At 35.9% G+C, this 17,480-nt stretch overlaps 3 protein-coding genes and 1 long non-coding RNA gene across 8 annotated transcripts; 3 read left to right on the forward strand and 1 right to left on the reverse strand.

The window, feature by feature from the left end:
• The first annotated feature begins 1,505 nt into the window (after nt 1-1,505).
• Nucleotides 1,506-8,025, forward strand: LOC105175756 (Metallo-hydrolase/oxidoreductase superfamily protein). 5 transcript variants are annotated; one of them, XR_002288176.2, is made up of 11 exons: nt 1,506-1,861; nt 2,336-2,471; nt 3,737-3,864; nt 4,540-4,687; nt 4,806-4,911; nt 5,275-5,333; nt 5,801-5,836; nt 5,920-6,029; nt 6,467-6,528; nt 7,512-7,662; nt 7,756-8,025. XR_002288176.2 is itself a non-coding variant. In XM_020698439.2 (10 exons), the coding sequence occupies exons 1-9, from the start codon at nt 1,671-1,673 to the stop codon at nt 6,522-6,524; spliced, it is 972 nt and encodes a 323-aa protein (XP_020554098.1). In that variant the 5' UTR covers nt 1,506-1,670; the 3' UTR covers nt 6,525-6,528; nt 7,373-7,478. The 5 variants fall into 5 exon arrangements, 2 of the variants coding, with proteins under 2 accessions (XP_020554098.1, XP_088732588.1); XR_002288177.2 differs by having other exon boundaries at nt 7,517-7,662; XR_002288178.2 differs by having other exon boundaries at nt 7,533-7,662.
• On the reverse strand, nt 7,967-9,550 carry LOC148784948 (uncharacterized). The gene is made up of 3 exons (XR_016063157.1): nt 9,413-9,550; nt 8,716-8,772; nt 7,967-8,105 (listed from the first exon to the last, which is right to left on the reverse strand). It is a non-coding gene; the product is annotated as an uncharacterized LOC148784948 (long non-coding RNA).
• Nucleotides 8,295-10,104, forward strand: LOC148784949 (uncharacterized). The gene is made up of 3 exons (XM_088876463.1): nt 8,295-9,013; nt 9,129-9,194; nt 9,478-10,104. Exons 1-3 carry the CDS (start codon nt 8,840-8,842, stop codon nt 9,985-9,987), a joined length of 750 nt encoding a protein of 249 aa, XP_088732589.1. The 5' UTR covers nt 8,295-8,839; the 3' UTR covers nt 9,988-10,104.
• A 3,612-nt stretch (nt 10,105-13,716) lies between these two features.
• Nucleotides 13,717-17,295, forward strand: LOC105175758 (Remorin family protein). Its single transcript, XM_088876668.1, has 7 exons — nt 13,717-13,857; nt 13,925-14,096; nt 14,515-14,689; nt 15,021-15,677; nt 15,877-16,321; nt 16,426-16,507; nt 16,806-17,295. Exons 2-7 carry the CDS (start codon nt 14,067-14,069, stop codon nt 17,007-17,009), a joined length of 1,593 nt encoding a protein of 530 aa, XP_088732794.1. The 5' UTR covers nt 13,717-13,857; nt 13,925-14,066; the 3' UTR covers nt 17,010-17,295.
• The last annotated feature ends 185 nt before the right edge of the window (nt 17,296-17,480 follow it).

Raw genomic sequence — 17,480 nt, forward strand, 5'->3', positions numbered from 1 at the left:
CGAATAAATTTTTGAAACATGATTATAGCAAATTATATGTGAGGAATTACACGATAATAACATATAAAATTGATATTGTCGTATACGATTTACGCGAACATATAAAGGAAATCATAATGTGAGAAGGAAAAAAAATATATATGAAAAGATATAAAAATCATGACGTGAGGAGAAAGAAAGATGGGCTAGTAGTATAATTAATACCACCGCTCCCATGTGGCCTTGATTGGGTTGAAAAAGACCTATGCAATCTCACTTATAATATATTAAAAAAACTAATAAGAAACCCTAATTACCCCCACTGCCTATCCTCGCCTCGCTGCCTCCCTCCCCCCTTGAGCCAACCTCGCCCCCACCGTCTCCCTCAAATTGGGGGATGGCACTCCTGGCAAATCGTTGCCCCCAAATCTCGGTGACATCAGCCAGATAAAAAAATAGGACGACGATGTCGCCTGCTGTGGGGGTAACAGCCATCGTCATCGTCCTCAATATTTTTTTAAAATTAATTTAATTATATTAATCAAATATATTTTAATCAATTAAAAATAATTTATAATAATTAAATATATATTAGTTAATTAATTTAGATAATTATTATACTTAAATTTATTTAAATATATAATGATTAAGGATCATTTTGTATAATTAAAATAATTATTATAAAATATTATATGATTATAAAAATTATTTAAATTTAAGTGAATTTTTTTAATTATTTAATTAAATAATAATTTAAATTATTAATATCCTATAATTTTTATAATTATTAACATTTATATCAGTTAAGATACTTTAAATTTGAAAATGAATTTACTATTAATTTTATACTGTGATTAAATTTTCAATTCAAATTGTAGAACTTCAAAAATTTATATTATTTTTTTCATATTTTTAAGTAAATGTATTTAAAATTTTTTTTAATTTTTAGTAGATGAAATGCACAAAAAATAACTGAAAACAAATAAAAGATGTACATATGAAATATATAATCAATATGAGGGTATTTTAGTCAAAAACACTAAAAAACAAAATAAAAAGTAGCTACAAAATACTCCCAAACATACAAGAAGTATATGTAATGCACCTTCCATTAACCACTAATGGAAGAGGGATTTTTTGCTGAGTTATACAAAATACAGATGGGATTTTAATCTATTTCGGAAATATTGGGGGGTTTTAGCTATTTTAACAAAATATAGGGAGTACAATGCATTTTAACCCAACAATAAAGGAGTTAGTTAAGCCAACTAATGGCACTTTGATCCTTTCCGTTACATATCAACGGAAAATTGAAAATGGAACAATGTTACAACTATTTTAATTTTTTAGGACTAAAAAGAATTTTCATAAATTATGAGACCAAAAAGTATACTAAACCTTTTTTTGGCACCAAATATGCAATTTAGCCTAAAAGAGTGAGTGAGAATTTTGTCACGTCACACTTTTATCAAATTTAAAAAGTGAGTAAAATTATATTAGCCCGGAGAAAAGGAAAAAAAAAAAAAAAAGGCAAGTTTGATTTTCTTGATTGGGCCCAAAGGCTCTTGGCAATTCCCACGCTTATATAGAAGCATGTCTAGTTATGCCCGGGGCTTCTTCAGACATTCTCCCTGATCCCGCGCCTGCACACACATCGCGCACACACATCACACACACAGTTCGCCGGGAATATGGCAGACGCCACCGTTAAGGTGGCCGAGGACGGCATTGCGGAGCCACCGAGATCAGCTCTCATATTTCTTGGTACCGGTTGTTCGAGCGCGGTGCCGAATTTGTTGTGCTTGATCCAGCCTTCCGATCCCCCCTGTCACGTCTGCTCCCAATCTTTATCACTACCGCCGGACCAAAACCCTAATTACAGGTTTTTCAATTGTTCATCAATGCATGTGTTACCACTTAGTTTAGTAATTTATCAAGAGTTCTTGAGACGATCTTGGAGTTAATTGATCATAATATTCAATCTTGTGGTTTTCTATAGTGAGTATTGCCCCTCGTACAAGTTTTAAGCATGGCGCGCAGCCGACTGTGTCGCATTACTCAATCTTGCCATGATTGTGTTGTTTCTTGATGTTGAATCTTGCAACTGTTATTATTCGTTATTGGATTGTCTCAGAAGTTTTCTGCATTGCATACAACTTATATATCAGTTCAAGGACACTGGCATTAATGTTTCTTGGATTCTTGGTGACGCACAAATTTTCTTGAAAATTTCTTTGCTCTTCAATTATTTCATATTGTTCTGGCCCTTTTTTCTTTTTCTTGGATTTGCAGCAGATTTTCTTATTTTCTATGCTCTACTGTTTCTCTGGCTGATAGTTGATGATTGGTATCCTAGGTGCAATACGTCCCTCCTAATTGACTATTGCAGCCCTGAGGGAAAACATAAATATATTTTGATAGATGTTGGCAAGACATTTTGGGAGCAAGTACTCCGATGGTTCACCTTTTATAAAATTCCACAAATAGATTCTGTGAGTCTTCTATCTCCCCCAACTGTTGTAATTTCTCGGTATATTACGTAATTGGCATATTGGTTGTTTCTTGATTTGGATTTTTTTAAATAAAGCATCATCTTGTATTGCATCATAGCCTATAAAATGACTGGTTTTAATAATTCACCTCATGCTAAGAACTCAAACACTCGATTACTGTGGTAAGAAAACAAGTTTCGCAGTTAATAACTTGTTAATGATGGAGGAAAGAATGCAATGGCATCAGAAGAACCGGCTGGAGTTCTCCTCAGTTGCGTAAAGATTTGGCTTCATGTGCATGATGCTAGATGCCTATGGATCAGTGAAACAGGCAAATTTGATATTAAATGGTGATTAGTTGCCATATGGGGGGCATAATATCCACCACGCTTGGGCTAACTAGAGAACTGGAGGAAGGAAGAGCGATGCAATTAGACAGCCAAAAGAGTTCTATTTTTGCTTTCTGCTGTTCTTCTTCACCTCCGCCTTCTGAAATTCAGCATTTACTAGAGAAAAGAAGGATGCGCATTAAATACTTGAAGACGCTTTGTCCTTTGTTCTCATTAGCTAAGCGGTTGAATGGATAATGCCTAAATATCCCTTGTAGACTTAGGAAAGTGATCATTGGAAAGTGAAAAAAGATGAACGCTCTCCTATATCCATGGTTCCTGGTGAAGCGAACAGAAAAACTTGTTGCAATTAGCACTCTTAAGTTAGCAATAACCTTTTAAAATTCTACCTTTTTCCTCAAATTTGATTTCCTCTTATCCTGTATTGTTTTAATTGAAAATTTTCCTTGAATAGAAGAAAAAGATTAATTTGTCATCAACAACAAGAAGACAAGATTAAAGAGACTTAACAAAAGAAGTCCAGATGTTAATGAGTACTTTCCCTTGAATGTAGTGTTTTCTTTTGCAATATAAAATACATCACTGGATAATAAATATTTGTATGACTGTTTAACTGTTGAAAATACATATATCAATGCTAAAGCATACTATTTTGATTTTGAATGATTATGAAGAGTAAGTGGTCACTGTTTTAGTTTTAAAAGGGTATAAAGTTTATCTTTGTAATTGGCATATGTACACAGTAAAAGAAAATTTTTCATTGTGCACTTCATCGTGTCAAAGGGGTTGAGATTAGCACACAATTCAACAACCAAGGGGCTTCTTACCTGCTTCTGCCTATTGTTTTAACTTTTGTCGATTGAACCTTTAATATAAAAAGAGAATGATTCATTTAGCTGATAATGACTTCTCCAGATTATATTAACTCATGAACATGCTGATGCTGTTCTTGGTTTGGATGATATACGCACTGTGCAACCTTTTAGTCCAACAAATGACATTGATCCAACTCCCATCTATCTCACCCAAGATGCAATGAAAAGGTACTTTGCAATTCTGCCGGGTTATCTATGAATATTGATAACACTTCTTTTATGCTTGATCAGCAGGATACGTTGTTGCTGATTTATTGGCTTCACTATTGATTTTGAACATAATTTTAAGTCACAAGAGCATGCAACTTCATTGCTATCGTACTTAAATTCCTTGTTCTTTAATGAGAAATCCTTTAAGTCTGAAGATATCATTTCATTTCTCATTTGACGTAGCGAGTTTTTTAATGATGGTTGTTTATTGGAAGAATAATGTTGCTCCAAGTCCAAACATCTAAAACAGGATGAATTTAGGTTTGAACTATGGGTTAAAACGAAAATTTCCCTGTGTTTTATATATATGAATACAATACATAAAGAGGCTCTGCTTGTGTATTCCCCTTTCTTTTTAATTTTCTTTCTGTAGAACACAATATATGGTGTTACTCAATAGATTTTGATTGCTGGAAGCTTCAATCAGGGAAACTGAAAAGCGAAGATTATATTTGGTAGGAAATGGGTATAGTGTAGAATTTTCCAATGACTTGAACCTATGAACTAATCCATGGGGGTAACTGTTAGCTTATTATGTTAATATCATTTTATCTGGTCATAAAATCTTGGAGTGGATATTGTTGCATTGCAATGATGTTATGTTACTGTTGGTTTTTGATTCCTTTTAAGCAGCATTGCAGTGAAATTCCCTTACTTGGTCCAGAAAAACCTGAAACCTGGTCAGGAAATAAGACGTGTAGCACAACTTGACTGGAAAATTATAGAGAGTGATTGTACAAAGCCATTTGTGGCATCTGGACTAGAATTTGTTCCACTTCCTGTAAGTTTCCTCTTGTGTTTTTTATGTTATTCGTCAAGAAACCTCTGTGCCTTCTTCATGTTGTTTCATTTGTATATACGCCTCTCTTATATATTCCCTTGATCTTATGTCTTACTAGGTGATGCATGGTGAAGATTATGTATGCTTAGGTTTTCTCTTTGGTGAAAGATATAAAGTAGCATACATATCGGACATTTCACGCTTTCCTCCAACTACAGAATCCTGTAAGCCTTGTCATTCTCTCCTAATCTCTTTTTGTCTGTTTGTCCTCTCAAGGTGCTGCAACGCATTTGCTATGTACTATGTCTGTCATTGTTGCATATAAGCTAATATCTATGTAATATGCATCATATCCTGTTATGCGAAGTTTCCATAAAATCTTAAAAACAGTATTTCATGACATATAACTGTCCTAGTCTTAACTTCTGTGATCTTATATGCTTCAGCATGATAAAGGAAAGGGAAAAATGAAAAGATGACATAGAATGACCCTACAACTGAAAGGACATAAAAGAAATAGCATTTCTACTGTTTGGATATAACTACAAACATGTAGCCTTTTGTAAATGTGGCTGTGGCTTTTGTAGATATTTCAAAAGACGGTGGTCAACAGTTAGATCTCCTTATTTTGGACACCCTGTATAAGGTAAGCTATCTAAATTTTTATGTACTTGATATTTTCATCTTTCGTGTTTACCCAACAGAGTCACTGAGCCTAGTATAGAAGCCTTTCCCTCTCTTTAGTTTGATTTGATATTTATTTGACATAGTGCAGGCACAGGGAGTTTTTAGTTCAATGAGTTGTACATCACCATAGATGTTGATACTATTCCCAACAAAATATTAGTGGCCTAACTTTTCCCTCCTCGTTCGTTTGATAATATGATTTCCTACTTAGATTGATTATTGACTTACCTGAACACGTCACTGTTTCCTTTGGCTTACTTTTTATATAGCATCCTTTGTTTAAAGTTATCTCCACTCAAGTTTAGGCAAACTGAATTCCGTTTGAAGGCTTTTAGCTCTTTATTCCACATTCCTAATACGCAAACATGGATTGAAATTTTGTGCTCTTGTTATCAGTTCTACTTATCTATCTTCTCTTGATTGCAGAAAGGATCCCACAACACTCACTTCTGCTTCCCTCAGGTTTCTCTTGCGCGATTTGTTCTTGGATATTTTTGTTTAGGCAATTGCTACTTCTATTACATTGTCAAGCTTCTCATCCCCAGAGTCTTGATGCCGTGAAGAGGATATGCCCAAAGAGAGCTTTGTTTATTGGAATGACCCATGAGTTTGATCACCAGAGAGACAACGAATTTCTTGAGGACTGGTCTAAAAGGTATCACTGCTTCCATGCCCTTGTAGAAATTTGTACAATAACTTTGGTGGACAGGATGAACAAAGTGTAATGACAGGTGTAGCTCCCACCATATTATGCTTATTTCTAAATTTTAATCAGTTTGTTGATGGCATTAGTGGAATTCCACATTGATTCAAGTTTTAATCCTCCACCCAGCCCCAACCCCTACCCTAAGAATGAATTGTCATTTCTTTATGCTGCTATAGCCTTTCATATTCTTTTCTGAGGATAATCATCCAATGGATGATAGACTTTGGAAATTGCTTTCTGGCTGCTTTTCTCCTTTTGGCTGTGCATTTCTGCAAGACTGCATGCGCTTCGGCAGCCAGTATTTTCATTTGAATTCATAACTTTTGCACATTGGATCTTCACGAGACTAGACAAGCATAATGCAGCATATTTTCATCTTTTCCCAGAGAAGGAATACCGGTTCAGCTTGCATATGATGGACTGCGACTCCCTGTGGACCTTTGATGAGGTAAGTTTATAATCTGAAGAGTAAGCCTTACATTAATGAAATACTGAATTAAGAATATCTGCTTTAGTTTACTGTTGAATTTTTTAATGAAGGGAGGAAGTTATTTTGACAAAGAAACTCTAGCATGTTTGCTACCATATTCATAGTAGGAAATTTAAAATGATGGAAACCATAATTTCGGGTATATTCTTCTTCGAGTACATATTATAGGATGACCTTAAATGAAAGGATAAACTTGGCTTTTTCAGGATGCGCGTTATAAATGCTTGTAATCTAACTTATGGAGGCTAAGATTGCTGGTAAAATTGTTCAATAAGGTATTACCATGAGAGGAAAAAAAAAGGACATTTAGAGCCAATTCTGGAATTTGCCAAGAGTTCTACTACATAACTAGATGAGGTAGCAATCACATAATCCGATATAGACTAAATAAGTTATAGTTGCTGTTGGTGTGTTTGGGCCTCGGATTTAGTGGTAAAATACCAATATATTCCTTCATTGTCTTTAAAGAAAACTTGAACGAGTTGCTGCTTTGATATGATCGTGTGGCGTAATGTTTATTGTATTTTAATGTTATTTCTTCTTCCATTATGCCAACCGCAAGTTGTTTTCGAAGTGAACCCTTATTTTGTCCAATAGAACAATGTGATGAATGAATGTAGTTTCTGATGTCTTTTGCCTCCCTTTCTCTTCCTCTGCCATCATTGATCCACATAAAGCTAAATTGATTGCTTAAAGAAAGGGTAAAGTAATAAGCATTCCCTTTTCCTATTTGAGAGTATCTTGTAGAAATACTTTGTTCAGCTGTCCTCAATCCAAACTACTTTTTTCCTTGGTTGAACAGAGTGTACTGAAACATCCTGCGACAAGTTGCAAACTCTGTTAGCTCCATGCTGAGGAATTTCTTTTATTCTATTGTGCTTTATTATCATCCTAATGCTGAACTGGGTTTGATAATTGTTCGAAACCTCTCTTTCATTCAGTGAAGACCTTGTGCACTGCAGCCTATATGTGACGGTTCCCGTTCAAAGTAATCTCTAAAACCAAGTATCCCACTGTTAGCTGGAAGTTGGCCTGATAAAAGTTGCTAAAACTATTCTTTCCTGAATGGTTGCTAAGCACAAGGATATATAGGTCCCCTTCGTTTTATCTGTTGCAACAATTTGCTTCTTTTTCTCTGAGTTTGAGGGAAAAAAAACTAATGAAGTTTATGATTGGTTTCTGCAGGTTAAACTTTTGAGCTGTTTATCAACAGTTGATAGTGATAGTTTTTCCCCATAAATGTTTTTAGAAGGGGAATAAAGTACATATACTGGAATTTAGTGTCTGAACCTAACTCGAGTACAAACAAAAGATATGGAAGTGCCAGCAAGATTAAGGGGGATAGTGAAATAGAGTATATTAGATTCCCTAGCCCCTTCTGGTTTTATTTGTGAGAACCTGTGCTACACGAGTTAAATTTCATTGTTGTTTAGCATGCTTTGATGTTAACTGTAATGCTTGTCATACTAGTACTCTTTGATGTTGGTTAAATCAGGTGGCGTTTCGCCCTTCAGTCTCTCGCTCCTGTAGTGAACCTGTATTGGTTAAAAAATTGTACAAGGATCATGTTTCCTGCCAAAATATTTTCCTACTAATGTATAGTGACAATAACGTTGTCCAGCACATAGTTTATGATGAGAGATTTCAGTGTTTCCCTGGTAAAACAATTCCATTTAAAAAAAAAATTGTAATATGTTTTTGTTCTTGAAGGGTGGCAACAAGGAGCATCAAAATTTTCAGAAGTTGATTGGAATTCGTCTTTTGGAACTAGTGAGATTCATCAACGGCATTTATGACTAAATAAAGACATTCTACCAGCAAATAACTCTCTGGGAAATTTTTAATGTACCTGACTATCAAAAAAGGTACTGTAAGATAAAAGAAAAAAGTGCGTTCAAAATTCAAAACATGTTAATTCTTGTTTATTTATGAGTTTGTTATTTTTCTCAGACGTCACGCATTAAAAAGACAAAGTTCTAGAAAGGAAAACCCTCCAACTGTTTTATCTAATAACCCAACGTAGTCAACATGTTAGACATTCGAGATGTCCGTTCAACTCATTGAGCATTATTTTATTGTTTTGGTCCAAAAAAGAAATCAAACATAGACCAACCAACCAGATTGCTATGACTCTGAAATTCAAACCTGAGAAAAATCTTCCACTTCAATCTCTGTTTTTCCTGACATTCATAATACAGATAACTGTGCCAGGAATCAGGAAAGCAGAAGTAAATACACAAGAAAACAACGAAGAGAAAATAGATCATATATGGCGTGTTATGTTCCTTTTAACAACAGGAACCTGGATATAAGCTTCTTCGTATTCAGGCCTACGGTCGTATGTGTGGATGATCTTGTCGATGCTCTAAGGCAATTTTCATTGTACACTGAGAGCCTTGGTTGTGTTCACAGTTCGATATTCAGAAGTATTCATGGCAACATGGTAATTCATCAAGAGATCTTGTAATCTTTTCTTTTGTACGCTACTGTTTCTTCAATTCGTATAAACAGAAACTCTCTCATCTTGTTCTGATCATCAGTGATCGACTTTCTGACAGATTATATGGTATGGGGCATGGATGAAGAGGACTCATGAGAACAAGCAACTGCTAAGTGCTACTCTTGTATGTATATCTAGAGTTTTTATGCCATATTTTTACCTTTTGACTGAATCATATTTAGATCCCTATATTATGGTTTATATAGTAAGGCTAAGTCCTTCTAATGAACTATGTATGCTTTGTTAGTTGTGCATAATTAAGCACATTTTATGCTTAGGTGAGAAACAGTAGCCAATCAACTATACATAAACAGATTCAAGCTTGTTTATGAAGAAGAATACCTTACTGCACAAGTCCTTGTACTCTCCTAATTCTGAATTTGCATCTACATCCTTCATTTTTCCAGCTATCTGTGTTGGCCAATGTAGCAAGCATGGCCATCTTGATAGAGCACAGCTTCTTCGATGCATATGCGGGAGAATCAAGAGATGGCTCACCGGCCGCGAAATTCTTCACCGGTGGCATTGTCTCCCTGTCTTCAGCCACCCTTTCAGCCAATGAAACCGGAGTTTCTTATGACTGCTTCCCGATAATCAAAGACAGATTCCACAAGATGGATGGTACAACGGCTGGAGTTTGTTTTAAATCCCAGAGCATGCCAAGAATTGTTGGACTCTTTGTTTGGAAGTCACTTCAATGTTGCTACACATACATATTGACCTCGGAGTATCGGAAGACGGCTGTTCGTTACCTTGATGGTTTAGCGCTCGACATTAAGTACGACGTTTTTCGGGTAGTGTATGTCAGTGGTGACAGTGTCCTGAATGTTCAGTTCTGCCCTCATCACACGGTACTGGAGAATGAAGTAGACAAGAAGGAGGCCTACCCTGTTGTGCAAGAATTCAAAGATTTATGAAGGTTCTCGATAATTTGTCTCAATTTTGATTTGTACATGTGTTGATGTGATTATAACGCGATGTAGAGCAAAAATACAATCAATTTTTTTTTTTAAATATGTGTGATTTTAGAGATATCTATACTGATGTTTATGACTTGATCATGGTTCAAGTCATGTTTGATAGTGCTTCGGTTTATTACCAAAATTAAAAAATGATAACGTTGAATTCCGTGGAAAAAAGTTTTGGGCTACAGCCCGTCAAGTGAATTTAGCCCAGCTGCTGTCTTCAGCCAAACATCGTTTAGGTTCATTGTTTCATTTAAGTTTTGAAATGGGCTCGTTCTTCCTTTGGATGAAAAGAAGAGAGAAAGTTAGCTTTGTCTGAATTACCTTTCTGGTAATAAAGACAGGCGAAGAGTAGGTATAGGTTTGGAGGGCTGATCTCTGATTTCCTCATCCACTATTTCTCCCCTTCTCCAACAAACACTCTTCAATGTCACAGTCCCCACATTCTAATTTTATTTTATTTTGTTTTTGTTTTTGTCATGGGAATGCAGCTTTTTCCCATTACTTTCAATAGTTTGGTAGGAAAAGTACAAATCCAAAGGACCCATCAAAGAAAGCACATACAAAAACTATCCCATTCCATGTGAACTCTCATCACAAACTCATAATTAACCTCTTTTTATTTTCTTTTTCCTTTTCCATTTTTTCAAGAAAAGAAATGGAAATTATCGTGAAATACGCCGTGATTATGAAATTTCGAATTTTAAAAAACATGCTCAAAATGTAAGGGGGCGTGTGTATTACATCGCTGGCTATGGGGGCATTTTGCTTTATTGCAAAACTAAAAGAGACTATTTTTTTTTATTATTTTTTTAGGGGGTTATTTTTCACATTTCCTGTATCTAAGTGGTAAATTGCAAATTGCTTGCTTTCAAATAATTACTATGCAAAATCATTTTACCAAATAAAAAGGGTGTAATTTGCTGACGGTGAATTCAAATTTGAATGTTGGAATCCAAATATATGTACATATAGATATGATTGGAGATGTGGAGAGAGTGGCAAAAGAAGAATCGTGTAATGTAATTTGGTGAGATGGTATTATTACAAGAAATCCGGGTGCAGGTAGGCGATTCCCACGTTCCTGAGATGACAACTCTTGCATAAGGAGATAACACCTTCAATCACTACTGTTTCTGTATACGACGACAACAGCGACTTTCCACCCCCACCCCCCATCTAACGCAGATCAAAGTACTGTACACTTACCTGCCCTGCCCCCCTCTCCCTCTGTACTCCCCTTCATTGGATGACTTGTGACTTCAATAACTATTTTTTGGATCTTCCTTCTACTGTTCTCTCTCTTATTTTTGGCTAAATTCCATTTGCACCCCCTTTATTATAATAAAAATACAAAAAAAACCCATCCATTATTAAGAATATAGCCTAAAAATTCCCCTTATTTCCATAAATCCTGCTCAGAACCCCCTCCTTTGTCAGAATATTTAATTGGGGTATTTTAGCTAGCTAGCTAGCTAGGCTATATTTATAGCATCTGATAATTTTTTCATAATACATTAGGGTTTTATAAAATTTATATCCATTATTTTTTTTAAAAAAAAATGGAAAATAGAATAATATAATTAAATTAATATTAGTAATTAGGGAGATTGAAGATTAAATTATAAGAATCGGGAAAATTGTATCATTGGTCGGCCCAGATGACGACGAAAAACCCTATTCTAATTGATTGATGAATAGGATGATGGAATTGGAATGATGGTCAAAGATGTAGATGAATGTATGTATAGAAATTGCATTGTGGTGCTTCTCAGCGTGGTCATATATCATCATTAATTAGCAAGGAAAAATGAAGTGTGGTCAAAGATGATTGGGAGAAGGTGGAAGGCCGTAGGAGTAGGACACAAATGTGAATCCATATTCAGTATGTGAAAAGAGAGGCAATGAGAGAGAGAGAGGATGAGGAACACTCCATGTGAATGTGAACACGTATGCATGTATGTACGTAGTTCCAAAATCCAGAGTCCACCTTCCGCTCATCACTCCCTTTTACCCCCCACCCTTGGAAAGAATGTTTTGGACTCATGCATGCAGCTTCTACCCTCTTCTACCTCCTATTATATTAATTAATTAGTAGTCTTCCTTTGGAATTACATTATTTGATATGGGGACATTCATTACAAAGCTTCAAAATCCATAGAGATCTTCTTCTGCATGGTACCGTTGCAAAGGGTACAAGTATCGATTATTTTTCAAAGTATTCAATGTATATGTAAAATATTCGTGATTGATGAAAATGATATGCAGTTTTGATTGATAGCGCTCTTTTCTTTTGAACAACAGCACCACCTTGTCTATTTGAACTTGAGTATCAAAAAATCTTGGTTGAAACTTTTTTCGATTTGGCTCTAATGTGGTCTTATTCTGCAAGATTTAGAATGCGTTTGAAAGACCGTTCAAAATAGCAAAAACTTTAAACACTCACTAAAAACATCCTAGATACCTTAATGATGCTTTTAGGAACAACAACCTATTAATTTAGTGATGGGAATAAAAGAGGAGCACTATAGTTGATGATAATTGGCATAGGGGTTTGAGCCTTATAATTAAGTGAAGTGGATAATTGTTATTAGCTAGTTTGGTGGATGAAGAGCATAAACTAGGGTTTTGTGCCCCAGAAATACAGTTACTTTTATGTAATACAATAATAAGAGCTCTTAAGGAATGGAGTTAGTGTAGATTCATGATGAACTTGTCCTATATAAATTTCTGTTTTGGTGAAGAAAAACAACACTACTCCCCAACTTCACTAAATTCAAAATATATAGTTTAATTATTTGAATAGAATTTTATTTTATTTTATTTTTTTAAAAAAAATCTCAAGTATATAATTAAGTAACTGGTACGTACGTACCCACATAATAATGCAAGAAAGGAAGAGATATATATGAGAATGCACGTGCGATGTTCATCCAATCCAATGTGTCTCATTCCAAATCAAAACAATTAGATTAATGTGTGTAATTGCATGGGATTACGTGATCACATGGGCATGACTTTATGTTAATGCGAAATCATAGCATAAAAAGTATAAATGGCAGCTAATTAATAATAATAACAATGATAATAATGATATATAGGCATCAAAAAGAGAAGCCGAGTGTTAGGGGTAATAGGTATAGTACACACAAACAATCATGATATACAACTTTTTAGACCTCGGATACCCTTTATTCCTATATATATATATGTATATTTTCCTCTTGTTTTTTTTACCTATAATAATTATGGTCTTGGGTGGGCCCTGCCCTACAAATTTCATGAAATTCATATAATTTTTGCAAGAGAGAGAGAGAGTTATATAGGAATTTTAGGGCGTGATTCAGAGTGCTTTGGTTACACTTATTATTCAATACTGCCTTTGAATTTCATTAATGTATGTAAAAGTATGATTTGGAGAGTGTTTGATTTGATTTAAAGAGGAATTTCATTAATGGTGATTGGTGATGGATAATAATTGTTGCTAAAGACAAACACCAAAAATGGCAATTTGTGAAAGGGGAAATGAATTCATTATTTCTTTCTGAGTGATTGATGATTAATGTCACACAATTTCAACTTTGTTACATGATGCTCACATTGTAATATTTATAAATTTTTTGGGTCTATAAAATAATAGTTTATAATTTTCAAAAAAAGGGGTGCTGAGGAATAAGAATATTTCAATTACAAAAGCAACAAAAAGAGAGAGAGGAATTGGAGAGTAGCTCATAGTTGGTAGGGACTTGTTTGACCAAACCCAAAATTTGTTGTGGAAACTGGAAAAAGAAGCTACTCGCCGAGGAGACGGTCAACTAATCGGTAAAATATCGCCAACCCTTTGTCACCAAATTATGCTCACTCTCTCACTCTACCCCCTCTTCCTCAGGCTTTAGATTAGCAGAGTTGTGTCCTTTAAGAGCTTTGGCTTCTTCTTAACTACTGGCGCTCTCTCTCTAGACTTCTGTTCAAGATTTTGTTGTGCGAGTGTGTGTGAGAGAGAGATACAAGGGGAAAATAGAGAAGATCTTATGGAGTACGAGAGGATACACAAAGTTCAGGTATTGCTTTTGTGCATCTAATATGACTGTCTTAGCTTTGTTTTTCCACATACATACATGTTTTTGTCTTTTCTGTTTCTGGGAGCTGCTCTGTTTTTTTTTTTTCTTTATCCTTCTATATTCATCTCAAATGGGTTTGCAGTGAGTTCTTTGCACCACTTGTTCATTCTTGGAGTCGAATCATCTCTGATCTGAGTTGTTGGGTCATTTGTTTTCTGAGCATTGGCTCTTCCATGAAAGAAACCGAATATGGGGCTTTAATGAGATTGCTTAAATGGGTTTTATTCTATTGATTCTTGGGTGAAAAAGGTTCCAAATTTTTGAATTTTTCTTTGGTGAGCTGTCCTTGATTTTCTCAATTTGGGAAAACTAGTAGTATTAATCCTCTTATTTTCTTTTTCTTTTTCGGTCTACGCAGACTGGTATAATATCCCCAAGTAAGTTGAGGATGAAGCTTATAGGGTCACACCATCAGAAGAAAAAGGACGGATCAAACAGTAATTCTTCAAGAACATCTCCTTCTAGACTGGAGGATTCAGAGTTTGTCAAGAACAGCTTGTTGGCAGCCCCAAATGGAGATTCTGGCGAGGAAGGTCTGATGCTTTTGTGTTAAATATACATATTGATATTGATGGTAGATGGTATTTATTAGCAAACTTTAAATACTCTAAGATAGACCAGGTCAGCCTGGGGCTTGAACCTGCTTTGAATGTCTCTATTGGCTCAGAAGTACTTGCCGATAGTTTATGAAATGATTACTAGAGATGTGTTTTTATATTCCTACCATTATAACTGACTGCAGATTTTTCAGTTTGCTCTCGGTTACATCAATTTTATTTGGGAGGCAGAGTGAATTGCTTTAATATCAAGTTCGTGCGGACCTTAGTGCTGATTTTAGGCCTGTATCCTGCTTTTTTGTTGCAGGTTCAAGTTTAGAAGTTCCTTCTATTAAATCTGATAGTGCTACATTAGATGCAAGCCAAGGTGATGGAAATTCGTTGCAGCCCAAGGAGCTCGCATTAAGGGAAAATGGTGATACCGGCCGCTTTAGAATGCAGCTAGTTTCAAAGGGTGATGGCGGTAATTCTAGTTCAGTCCATCCGGTGAGAACATGTGAAGATGAAAATCTTGATTATGACAGCACATCGAGTTTTGAGTTCCATAAAGGGGAGAGGTCACTGCACCATTCTGTCTCAAGATCCTTCTCGAGACCCATGTCGTCCAAATGGAATGATGCGGAGAAGTGGATCATGAACAGGCAAAATGTGCAATCCAATATCTCAAAGAAGACAAATCTACAAAATCAAGTGAACCGGCCGTCAGCTTCAAATATGGTGAGAATTACACCCGAGGCTACAAGTTTTGAGAATAAGCCGTCAGTGAAGAGGGTTGATTTTTGTCAACCTGCATCACAGACGGGGCTGGCCAAGTTTGCCTTCGCTTCCCATGGAGCTGGACCGGTTTCAGGTCAAGTAAATGGAGCGAATGCGTTAATTGATTTGTGCCCTGAAAGTAAGGATTTGACTGAGGTAGATGATACGAGGTTGGCTTGCACCAAGAGCGTGACAGAAGAAACCACAGGTGATTTTTAGTGCCTTCATGATACCTTGAATTTGCAGATGGCATTAACTTCTATATGTGTACTCCTGTTGTTAAAAAATGACACTCATTTTTGTTACTGTTTATCATCCTACATTATGTTATGGAATTAAGCAAGTTAGAGCATGTAATATGGAAGGAGAAAGAACAATATTCTTGACATTTTAGTACCATCATGCAGGGGTTCCTGGCATAAGATCAGTGTCAATGAGAGACATGGGAACAGAAATGACTCCTATTCCAAGTCAAGAGCCTTCAAGAAGTGCTACTCCTGTAAGCGCAACAACCCCACTCCGCAGCCCGACTTCCTCCATACCTTCCACTCCACGAAGAGGAGAGCCCACGCCCACACCAACAGAACATGCAATAGGCAGTCTCACCCAAAACTTAGCCGACAATGGGAAGAAAGATTTGTCTGAGCAAGAACTGAAGCTCAAAACCAGAAGGGAGATTGTTGCCCTGGGTGTCCAGCTTGGTAAGATGAATATTGCTGCTTGGGCAAGCAAGGATGAGAAAGAAAAAAGTAATTCTGGTAATGAAGTGGATGGAGATGAACTTGAACAGATTGAGTATGCAAAACGTGCTGCTGCATGGGAAGAAGCTGAGAAGTCTAAACATGCTGCCAGGTTCATCCTAGAAGCTGATGCTGATAGTTATATATCGTGGACAATCTTTCTGCTAGTAATTGTGTTATTAATGTGATGTTTGACTGAATTGAATATGCTATCAGGTTTAAACGAGAAGAAATAAGAATTCAAGCATGGGAGAGTCAGCAGAAAGCAAAGCTTGAAGCTGAAATGAGGAAAATAGAGGTAGATAACTCATCTTTGTTCTATGAATTCAATATATAATACAACATACAATAAGCTAGTCTTTCAGATGTATCTTTGTTAGGTGAAAGAAGCACCCCATGATGGCTAATAAGATTTTAGATGCATTTCTCCAATTCAAACAATTTTACTTTGTTGAATTTGTGGGCTAAACTGGTTGAGCTTTTCTGCACAGAATCTTTTTTCTCCATTGTGCGATTGCATGGTGATTTTTAGTATATAAAAGAAAACCAGTACAAGAAACTTCTGGTCATAACTGTGATTAAAAATTGACTTCCAGGCCCAAATTGAGCAAATGAAAGCACAAGCTCAAGCAAAGATGGTAAAGAAGATAGCAATGGCAAGGCAGAAATCAGAGGAAAAACGGGCTGCAGCTGAAGCTAGGAAAAATCGGCAGGCCGAAAAAACTGCAGCACAGGCAGAGTACATCCGCCAAACTGGTCGAATTCCGTCATCGCCTTTTGTCTGCTGTGGTTGGTCATAACCTGGCCCAGGAAGTCTGCAACAATCTAGAGTTACCAGAGGTGCTCTCCATTGGAGTAGTTTCTGTCTGTTAAGTCATGCGATTGGAGTAGCGCTATCCTGTATTGTTTCTATACATCTATGTATCTATCAACAATTTCAAGAAGCCTTAGGATTGGAGTGCAATTGAGCCAAGCAAGTATACATGCCTTCATTTACACCCTGTACAGTAAGGTGTAATGACGATTGCCCTTTTTTGTTATATCTCTGGTGCTTAATATCAATCTGAAATTTCTTTTTGATCAAAATGATTCTCTGTCAGTGAATAAGAACTGTTATTGCTTCCTCACTCAGGAAACCTTGTGCTTGCCGAACTCTTGTATGGATAACTCTTCTATAGAGTTCATTAATATCCGAGCTTATTAATTTATCCCCATCTATCTGAATGATCGGTTTAACTCAGGAGGAAGAACTGGTAATAGACACAAAACCA

The sequence above is a fragment of the Sesamum indicum genome, linkage group LG12 (genome assembly GCF_026168435.1).
Source record: "Sesamum indicum cultivar Baizhima isolate 11 linkage group LG12, ASM2616843v1, whole genome shotgun sequence".
In the NCBI taxonomy this organism is placed as follows: Eukaryota; Viridiplantae; Streptophyta; class Magnoliopsida; order Lamiales; family Pedaliaceae; genus Sesamum; species Sesamum indicum.

Coding starts and splice junctions, on each gene's coding strand:
- LOC105175756 (XM_020698439.2), top strand. CDS start 1,671: ATGGCAGACGCCACCGTTAAGGTGGCCGAGGACGGCATTGCGGAGCCA. Junction 3,865..4,539: donor ACCCAAGATGCAATGAAAAG/GTACTTTGCAAT, acceptor CCTTTTAAGCAG/CATTGCAGTGAAATTCCCTT. Junction 4,912..5,274: donor TCCTCCAACTACAGAATCCT/GTAAGCCTTGTC, acceptor TGGCTTTTGTAG/ATATTTCAAAAGACGGTGGT.
- LOC148784949 (XM_088876463.1), top strand. CDS start 8,840: ATGGCGTGTTATGTTCCTTTTAACAACAGGAACCTGGATATAAGCTTC. Junction 9,014..9,128: donor GAAGTATTCATGGCAACATG/GTAATTCATCAA, acceptor ACTTTCTGACAG/ATTATATGGTATGGGGCATG. Junction 9,195..9,477: donor AACTGCTAAGTGCTACTCTT/GTATGTATATCT, acceptor TCATTTTTCCAG/CTATCTGTGTTGGCCAATGT.
- LOC105175758 (XM_088876668.1), top strand. CDS start 14,067: ATGGAGTACGAGAGGATACACAAAGTTCAG. Junction 14,690..15,020: donor TGGAGATTCTGGCGAGGAAG/GTCTGATGCTTT, acceptor TTTTTGTTGCAG/GTTCAAGTTTAGAAGTTCCT. Junction 16,322..16,425: donor AAGTCTAAACATGCTGCCAG/GTTCATCCTAGA, acceptor ATATGCTATCAG/GTTTAAACGAGAAGAAATAA.